Source organism: Echinops telfairi, unplaced genomic scaffold (assembly GCF_000313985.2).
Source record: "Echinops telfairi isolate 266 unplaced genomic scaffold, ASM31398v2 ScPeMD7_1;HRSCAF=3_0, whole genome shotgun sequence".
NCBI classification, from domain to species: Eukaryota; Metazoa; Chordata; class Mammalia; order Afrosoricida; family Tenrecidae; genus Echinops; species Echinops telfairi.
This window is the reverse complement of record NW_022103896.1, coordinates 10335228-10344971: the sequence shown is the minus strand read 5'-3', so window position 1 is coordinate 10344971 and position 9744 is coordinate 10335228. Positions and strand designations below refer to the sequence as shown.

The window sequence follows — 9744 nt, the reverse complement described above, 5'->3', positions numbered from 1 at the left end:
TGCTCTGTGGAACCTTGAATAGCTAGATGTTCCATAGCCTAACACTTCAATTCAAAATTTTTACTCCCTTGAAAACTTAAAGCTAAAATGGAGATAATCATAATTAGGACCATCCATGTACTACGTAAACCAAACCTATTCTAGACAGTGGGACCTCTATCGTCTCCACCATCCAAGATAGAGAGCAATGATGTTACACACGCAGGAAGCTTCTGAACCCCAGAGTTGGACAGAATCCAGGTTCTTAGTAGCTGTGTGACCTCAGGCAAGCTTCTAACCCTCTCTGAACGTGTCCTCCCCTGTAAGGATGGTTGGGGCAATCCTCTGGGTCATTTGTAGGGAATGCTTACAGCGAGACTCGGGTGGGATGGCCATTCAATTTCCCACAATGCTATCAAAGTGTGTCTACAACACAGCATGGTTAGTCATCCGGAAGCTGGTTCCCAACAGAGATGTGTGTGCTCGTCAGACGGACAGGAGGGAGGAGGGAAGTCAGGTCCAGGCACAGCCTGACCGGGGCTCACGGTGAGCAGCAAGCGGAGCCTGGCCAGAGAAGAGGTGTGCAGTGGGGAGGGGATGAGTGCAGGCCACAGCCCACGGGGATTCCCCATGGAGGTGCGTGTGTCATCAAGGGGCTTTCTTCTGCTACATGCTTTCGAAGGAAGGTTCCTCAGAAGTTTCTGAAATTAACCGTCTTACCTGTGTTTTCCCACTGGAAAGAAGGAGCCTGGTGCTGGCAGCAGTGGCGAACGCTCTTGGCTGCTGAGGGGTCAGTAGTGGAACTCACCCGCTGAATGATGAGCGGCCGGCTTCTGTACAGGTGCAGTCTGGGAGCTCTGTGGGGAAGGCGCTAATCTGTCCTCAGACACGACGCTCAGGGCTGGACTAGATCACCGGGCGGGAAGCAGCTTCTTCAGCCGTGGGACTCCAAGCTGATGGCCCCTGGAGGTGTTCATGTTCTACCTTGCTGTTCTCAGAAGCCCCTCGCCTCCCTCCTCCTGTGGGACGGGCTGCTCGTCCTTCCACACGCTGTCAGTCACACCCCGACCTGGTCCTTGCTCCCCTCACTCCTGGGAGCCAGGGCCGAGGGCACAGTGGGGTTTTCCTTCCATGACTACAACCACACAAGAGCAAATCAAGAATCCAATTCAAGAGAATGACAGGATCTCCTTAATGCACCTCGAAAGATTTTTACGTTAATTAAAGCCCCATAACTGAGAGTGGGAGGAAGAGAAGGACTATGGGAAGAGCCAGTGCCTCTCCCAGAAGGGACAGATCGGAAGAGGACGTGCGCCTGAAAAGGAGGCCTGAGGAAAACAGTGGAGAAGCCTACAAGGAAAACTCAAGAAACCAAACCACACTTAGAAAAATGAAAGCTGACTTTATTTTATCATCAACAGCCATTCTTTGAACATGAACATGCATACGTAATATTCTACGCACACATCAGTTTTTAACGTTAGTTAATAAAGGTTAAACACACAACATACATCCTTACCAAAAAAAAAATTCAAAAAATGCAAACTTAAAACTTTAAACAAAAGTCTTACTAATTTAAAAAAGTTTGTGTTGGGTACCATTTTGTACAACACGGTTAATTTAAACAGTTCCATTTTGGCTGCACATGAAGAAAGCGGCGTAGAAAATAAGGTTGTTGAGGGGTTTTAAATAGCAGAATAGGCGTGTCGCCATGCAGGAAAAGCAATGTTAAATATTAGTCTTCAAAAAAAATCCACATTTAAAAATATTTAGTTCAAGTCACAGAATGTTTCTCAGTAGAGACCTCGATGCGATGCATAATTAGCTGCCTCAGATGGCCTGTCTGAAGGACACGGTCCCCTCAGGTGGGACTGATTTTGGCACAGACAAGAAGTCTGAAGGACGAGAACGTGATTAAAAAGGAGGGCCGAGGACGGAGGGAGAAATAAAAAGCACGAGTAAATGAGAGAGGGAGGAATTGCGATCACTAAGAACTGTGCATCCTCAGTCGCTGCAGACACGCCTCCTTCCTGCAGCAGGGCAGGGTCACAGCTGTCATTGCAGCATGGACTTAATTTGCTTGGAGGTAGTCTCGTCGTTCAAATGTTTGGTTGTGTACCTACGGGGAGGAGAAGAGAGAATCCACCTGAGGCATTCGGAAACCACCGGAATCGGGGTCTGAGGACTCCTCCCTCCAGGAGATCCTCTCTCAAAATCATGTCATTTCTTCCCAGTTTTAACCCTGTCCTGAATGCTGTGTAGCATAACCTCCCCACAGCCTTTGAAAAGAGCATCTAAAAGTCATTTGAACTTTAAAAAAAATTAATTCCATGAAGCAACAATGAGAGTTGAGGTTTCTCTTGGCATACAACCTGGTTGAAACCACCTGGGGAAGGTCTAACCACACGACACGGATCTGAAGCTTCTCACGTGCAGGGACGGAACTGCTCCAGCGCAGAAATCAGCAAACTGCCACCGGGGCCCATTCTGGCTCTCTGAGGTAGTTAGTTTATTGTGCAAACATGGCCGATAAATACATGTGGAGTTAAGTGAAGGGCGGAGGGATAAATGATTCAGTGAGCCTCGCCTTTCTAGATCTCAGGTCTCTTGCTTTCAGAAGGTCGGACCAGGGTGCAGTTTCCTTAGCCAGTTCCCTGCTTCAACTGGCCAGGTTCACTTCCTGCAAGACATCCCCAAGGAGAAGCCGCATGGACCTACCCCAATACAGCCCTAGGTGGTGGAGCACTCGTGTGGAGACCCCTGCCAGCGCTGAGATGCTGACATGTTCTGATCCGGCGTTCCTCCTGCAGTGTGCATTGTAGTGTGTGTTTTGTGAGATGGAGGACAACTTTGAGGATTGGTGACGGACATATGGTTAATGTTTTGACTTGTGGGCTTGGGCAGCACTTGGTTGAGATGTTTCCTTGATGTGCACTTAGTCGTTATAGAAACCTCTCTCTTATATATGAGTTTCTGTAGATTTGTTTCTCTAAAGTACCCAGACTAACACTCTCCATTTGCTTATGTGTGAGCAAAGAAAGATTTTTTCTTTTTCTGTTCAGAAGGAAAAAATATAGTCTTATGAAATATGATTGGAGCTCAGCCACCCAGCCTCATCCACGGTCTATGGCAGCGGGTCTCAACCTGTGGGTCGCAACCCCTTTGGGGGTCAAATGACCCTTTCACAGGGGTCGCCCGATTCATAACAGTAGCAAAAGTACAGTTACGAAGTAACAATGAAAATAACTTTATGGTCGGGGGTCACCACCACATGAGGAACTGTATGATAGGTTGGTGGCCTGAGGAAGGCTGAGAGCCACTGCTCTATGGCTTCTCTGTTGCCACAAGGGGAGAGCTGAGGAGCTGTGGGAAGAGTCAGAGGGTGGCCTGAGTTATACTCTATTAACACAGCTCTTCCAGCCACACATAATCCCTTATGGAATTGTCGTCATTCTGGATTCCATAGCCTGTGGCTACAGTCCCATTTTGGAGGGCAGCATCTACTAACAAAGTCCAATGGGAGGAGACTGAGCTCTGACCTCAGTGGAGGGTGTGGATTGGCCCACACTCTTTGATTAGTGGTTGTCTCAGTTAACTGTTACTTACAATGGGCGTTGAGATTATATGTTACAGCTGAGATGAGAAACCTGCTTCCAGAGTGGCCTGGGGAAAAAGCCTGATTGATTTACATTAGTGGGAGGCCAATGCCAACAGGACACAGCTTGCCAGATGAAGACAGATTATTTCACTGGGGTGAAATTTGAGTGCACCAAGTAACTCCCACCAAAGGACCTTTCCCTCCATGGGTCTGGTAAGAAGGTGGGGAGAGACACTGAAAGGATTCCCCTGAGAGTCAATGGGAACAGGATTCCCCGCAAGGCCGGCCTGCTGCATAGAAAAGGAGCCCCCTGAGCAGCAGAGGGTGGGAGAGCATCTCAGGCCACAGCCAGGAGTGGAATGTATCCTCTGGACTCAGCATCGGGCTTCCCCTCTACCTGGCCCTCAGACTTTGGACTGAACTACACCCAGCACCCCAGGAGACATTTCCTCAAGCTTCCGTGAGTTCTGGTGGGCACTGCAGCAATGCGCAGAACCCAGAGACTTGAGGGAATATGGAGCAGACTAGCAGCATGCAGCATTGAGCATTTGGGACATTTTTAATCTTCACCTTCTTCTAAATTACTTCAGTTGTTTTTGCTTGTTTGTTTAATTTATTTTGGTATTCTAAAGAAATTATCATCACATGTGGAGTCAGAATGAGGGGTTCAATGCGGCCTTCCCAGATTTACTCGAAAAAAGAAAATCCTTCGGTTTCCGAATGAGATAAAAATAATACTTTTAGACAGAAGCAGCTATTACATTGTAATCTAAACCCAAGGAAACGGTTGTTGGTTGGACCCAGAATTGGAAGATGTAACCCTTAAGGAACTGGCTCACTGGAAGCATATGGAGATAGAGAGTGAGAAGGAACAGGCATGAAAGAAATGCAATCCTTGGTTTCTGTTATCAAGAGTAGCTGTGGTAGCAAAAGCAAACAGTAGGAGTGAATGGTGACTCTCAATCACAGGTCCAGAGCCCATTCAGTCAGAGCTCTGCCCTCCAGCCTCAGGACCAACTCGGAGAGGACAAACTGCTCGAGCCCTTACAGCCACTGGTCACCAAGCAGGTATTCTGGGCAGAGAACCAAGAGACACCTCGAGACTCCTGGAAGCAGGGGTACAGTGCCAAGGAGCTGCCTCCAGGTTGTGGCCCGGGGCTATCAGCTTTCTGAGGAGCAGCTACTACAATGGGCCATGAGTGACTAATTTAGGAGCAGTGTCTTTGACTTTTAGAGGAATCCTGGTGGCATAGTGGTTATCGTTGGGCTGCCAACAGCAAGGTTAGCTCCAAGCCGCTCCGTGGGAGAAAGATGGGGTCTTGGAAACTCACGGGGGCAGTTCTCCCCTGTCCTGCAGTGTCACTTTAAGGCGGCATCAATCCCGGCAGTGCGTTTGCTTTGGTCTGGTCTTTCAACGTTACTGAATGGACGAGTACGTTTGGGTTGATGCAGGGACCACAGTTCACGATGGGACAGTCAAGAGTGGTGATCCTAGATTCATTAACAGGGAATGTGAACCCAGGGGATAAAATTTACCATGAGACTTGCCCCCCCTGCGAGGGGCACTGCCCCGCTCCCTCCATAAATACTCCCTGGATAGCTCCAGGGAGCAGCTCCTGTGTGGCTAATGGAAGCAAGGCTAGAATGGCTTGATGGTGAGACCATCCACCTACTGCGCATGCCCATTACCAGGTCATGACAGACAGTCATCGAGGCTGTGTGGCCCTTCTGCACGGGCACCCATGGACTTTACTAGGAACAAAGCAGCAATCCAAAATGCACTCAGATCTGCTGGTACAACTGCTCGGCATGGGTTTTACAGATGCAAGAAATGTAGGGGTGGATAAGAGAATGGGAAGGGCCAAGTGGGAAAGAACTGATGCCAACAGGAAAGAGATTTTAGATGACTATTAAGAAAGGGAACGACGAGAATATAGCACCCATTGATGGGAGTCAACACAAGAACCCTAACATGACATTATAGGAGACTGGGTGGACTGATGGAAACCGCTACTGGTCCCCAATGTTAAAGAACTCAAACAATTTCATTCTATTCATCCCAGTCAGGAGGTTAATTAATTATGGGAATTCCCACCTGGGATCTATGACGCAGAGAATGTGCGTTGGTGAAAATATAGACTGATGAAGGGGACCAGGGTGTTCTGTGTCCAGGCCCCAGTGGGAGACCCCAGGCCATATGCAGATGTGTGGGTATGATCACTTGTGGCAGGGAATAGACCTTTGGGGGCTCGGGAGAGCAAAACACCATCATCCCCAAACCTGCCAACAATTTACTGAAGGGGCCTAAAGTTGGACTCGCGGATATAGAAGCACAACAGCTGTGGGGAGCCCGGGGAAAGTTTACCTGAGAACTGCAAACTCAAACAGAGCTGGTATGACGTGGTTGACGGAATGTACTGCTTGGGAATGGCGTCTGATTGGGAACACTCCTTTCTACTTCTTATGTAAAATTAAAGGTGAAAGATCTGTCCTGAGGCTGGAATTGTTGGGATATGCTAAATGGGAACCATTAGAAATGCCTGACCCCATTCAGATTGTTATTCTGAACCAGTAACAGGATATCTGGTGGACAAAAGGAGACTAGTGCTCTGGTTAAAGACCTACTAAAGGCTGGAGTGTTGGGCCCAACAAATCCTCTTAACTGTCCTGCATGGCCTGTCATACTGACAATCGAGTATGGAGACCAAAATAAAGTCGTGCCACCGGTGGCTTCAGCTGCTCGTTCACATAATATCAATCCAATCTCATGAAAGCCAGCCACAGTTCGCCTTCACCTGGGAGGATCACAATATAGTTTCATATTTGCCCAGGGTTATGTAAGTTCTTCAGTTTTCCGCCACAGTTTGATTAAGAGATCTGGACTTGAGGAGCCACTCCTGACATTCCACACGGGCAACCAAGAAAAAGTCACTGTCACTACCTACCCCGAAGACTAAGCAAGCGGCCCGGCAATTGGTCTGGATTGTAGAGGACTCAGATCCACCTGAGACCATCGCTTGCTCTCATCCAGAAAACAGTGTTTGAATGGGGTTTGAGCATCAGCAGGCGATGTCTGTCTGAGTGTCAGAAAGCACTTCGCTCTCCTGGGCTTCTGCCCTGACGACCCACATGCAGACACAACTTGGGAAGGAGCTGCAAGGACGCACAGCACCTGTGAGGCCCTTTCCTACCTGCTACCGGGCCTGGTTGGGACGGCCTCAAGGACCGCACAAAAAACCATTGAGACCTGAGACACTCAGAATGTCTTGGGTACTGTCAGAGACACCGCCAGGGAGGTAAGGTGCTGCCCTACATAGTTCTGTACCAACACTGTCAAGCCTCACGCTGGACCAAGCTACTGGAGGCATGCGGGTGGTGCCCACTGAGCAGCTGCCGGGGCGCACTGTCATGTGAACAGTGTTAGGCTGACAACTTCCTGCGCAGCAGCGAGGGGGCTAGCTTCAGATGGCAGTTGCAGGGTCTGTGGACAATGCCTGCTGTGGAAAGCCGCTGCATGAAGACTTCGGGAAGAAGGTAAGGTTGGCTCAATGGGCTGACCTGCTGTTGTCTAGCCACGAGGGAAGAGCTGGACAGAGGGGCGAGCACACATATTCGGACTTTCACTGATTTGTGAGCAGTGGGCAAGGGCCTCGGAAACTGGACAGGAAAGGAACACCTGGGTGAGGTAAGAACCCACGGAAAGCAGTGTGAGTTTGAAGGGCACATCAGAGGACACTTTGTGCCTTACTGGATCAGAAGGTGAAAGGAACCAGCAAGTGGAGAAGTTGGTATGCACCCTTAGAGTGACCCATTTGAACTGGCTCCACGTGATGGGTGGGCATGGGGGTGCTCCAGAAGATCTGGGGAAGCAGGTGGGGGAGGACGTTGACAACCCTGTACAGTCCTTCCCCAGATTCATTCCTGAAAATTGCCCCTTTTTTCTGTCAGATGCTGTGGTCCGAAGACCGGGATGCAGGGTGATTCCTCATCACGAGAGTGTAACTGACGATGCCCCTAGATCTGTGCGATTTCCCAAGACTATAATCATGTACCATGCGCCTGAATCGGTGTGTGAGAATTCCCAAGGGCCTGAGAGGACCCTTTCCTTTCTGGCAAAAGTACGGCTGGGTAAGAACCCTTACCCTGTGGTCTCCATAGAGCACTAGTCTTGTATCTATGCCATCTCTCCCAACATGACGGGCACGCACTGAGGGCAGGAGCACTTACTAGATTGGTCCAGTTACATTGACTGGCACCACAGCTGAACCTCGTGTCCTGTCCCAAAGTAGGAAAGTTTGGTAAACATAAAAAATGGAAGGAGAAATACTAGCTGGAAGTAAAAGCATGAACAAATGGGCTACACCGTAGGGAAACTCTAATCACGTTTATTCCGCAAGAGAAATTTAGAGCAAGAGACCCATCTTCTCTCAATGTAAGTATGAATGGGATAATGGCTAGAAGAGCCAGAGGGTGGCCTGAGTTATATTCCATTCACAGCTCTTCCAGCCACACACAATCCCTTAAGGGATATGCAGTCATTCTGGAATCCATACATCTGTGGCTGCAGTCTGATCTTGGAAGACATCACCTGCTAACAAACAGCAATAGGAGGAGACGGAGAACGGACCTTAAAGGTGGGAATCGGGCTCACTTCGATGGTTATCTCAACTGCTTACAGTGGATATAAGATTACATGCCACAGCTGAGATGAAAACTATGTTTCTGGAGTGGCCTGGGAGGAAAGGCTGACTGATTTAGCTTCACAAGGCCAATGCCTACTGCTGACATCTTACCCAAAGCCCCCAGGTCAAGCGTGAATAAAGTATGTCCAGGGCTAGAGAAGAGAACATAGCAATTGGGTGAAATCTGATTGCACCATGTAACTCCTGTCAAATGACCTTTCCCTGCATGACTGGGAAGAAGGTGGGGGAACACACTGATAAAATACACCTGTGAAGTAACTGTGAACAGAATTCCTTACTATGTCTTCCTGCTGTGTAAGAGTCCACTGAGAAGCAGCAGTAGTGAGCTTATCACCAGCCAGAGCCCAGCTCACCCCAGCCTGGCCTAAACTCACCACTGCAGGAGATATTTCCCCGGACTTTGGAGTTGTGGGGCACTAGAGCAATTTGCAGGACCCACAGACGGGAGGGAATAGCCTCAGGGGACATGTGGGGCCAAGATGGAGCAGACTAGCATCTGGCAAGCGTTGGACTTTTTCAATCTCCTGCTCCTTGGCACTACTGTGGTATTAATTCCTATAAAAGAAATTATTACCACACTTGGTCATCCACTGTTACTGAGATTTTCCTTCCCAACTGTGCGCAAGCACGGCAGATCATGGGTGATCAATGTAGCTTTGAGGAAGGAAGACAAGAAGGCAGGTAGCCAGGCTGGAAACAAATCCATCCAGGAATGTCTACATCAGGCGGTAGGCTCAGGAGTAATAAAATAAGTTTTCCCCCCTCGGATGAGCTAAGAACCCTGCTCATCCCCGTCTTTATTTCAGTTCCCTGGGCCCCCCTTCTTCTTGCAGCAGGGGAGCTAGCTGAAAGAGCAAAGCAGGGTGCACACAGTACGAATTCTCCGTCCACGGGCAGAGACTGCAGAGGAGGGCTGCTTAGCACCTCGGTGGGACCTTCGGAGGCGAGCTGGCACACTCTTACAAGACCACCAAGACCTAACCTCTGTGAGTGGGTCATTCCCCTGCGTGCAGAAACAAGGGTCCTGGGCTGACCCCCATGCAACTGTGACAGGGGCGGCAGGATCTAGCCCTAACCCTACACGATGGCTCTACTTCATGCTCTTATGCTAAGAGGCAGAAGGTAGAAGGGTAACCCTCGAATAGAGCCCTGTCCCTGAACGTGTGCAAAACCAAGAACTCTGAGCGAGCGAACACACACTGACACGTGCAATAGGGACATTGTCGCAAAATGGTGCAATGACAGGATTTCTTTCTCTTCACATGTTTCTGTGTTTGGGAAATTCTATTTACAACAATTAGTATGTATTCACTTTATTTAGGTAGGGAAAACATAATCCTGCTTTAAGAAGTTCAACAAGCTAAACCTAAAGTTTTCAGCAAGGAGTGTGTGTGTGTGTGTGTGTGTGTGTGTGTGTGTGTGTGTGTGTGTGGCATCAGTTAAGGTGCCAGGAGCAGCCGTGAG

The 9744-nt window shown here is 49.1% G+C and overlaps 1 protein-coding gene across 3 annotated transcripts in view; it reads right to left on the bottom strand.

Moving 5' to 3' along the window:
• Positions 1 to 1361: 1361 nt before the first annotated feature.
• CYRIB (CYFIP related Rac1 interactor B) overlaps positions 1362 to 9744 on the bottom strand; it is a 45668-nt gene continuing 37285 nt past the window's right edge. For all 3 annotated transcript variants that reach the window (XM_004697393.2, XM_004697394.2, XM_045296007.1), the window contains one exon: positions 1362 to 2098. In XM_004697393.2, the coding sequence (XP_004697450.1) occupies positions 2035 to 2098 (64 nt within the window). In that variant the 3' untranslated portion in view covers positions 1362 to 2034. The remainder of the gene's footprint in view (positions 2099 to 9744) is intronic.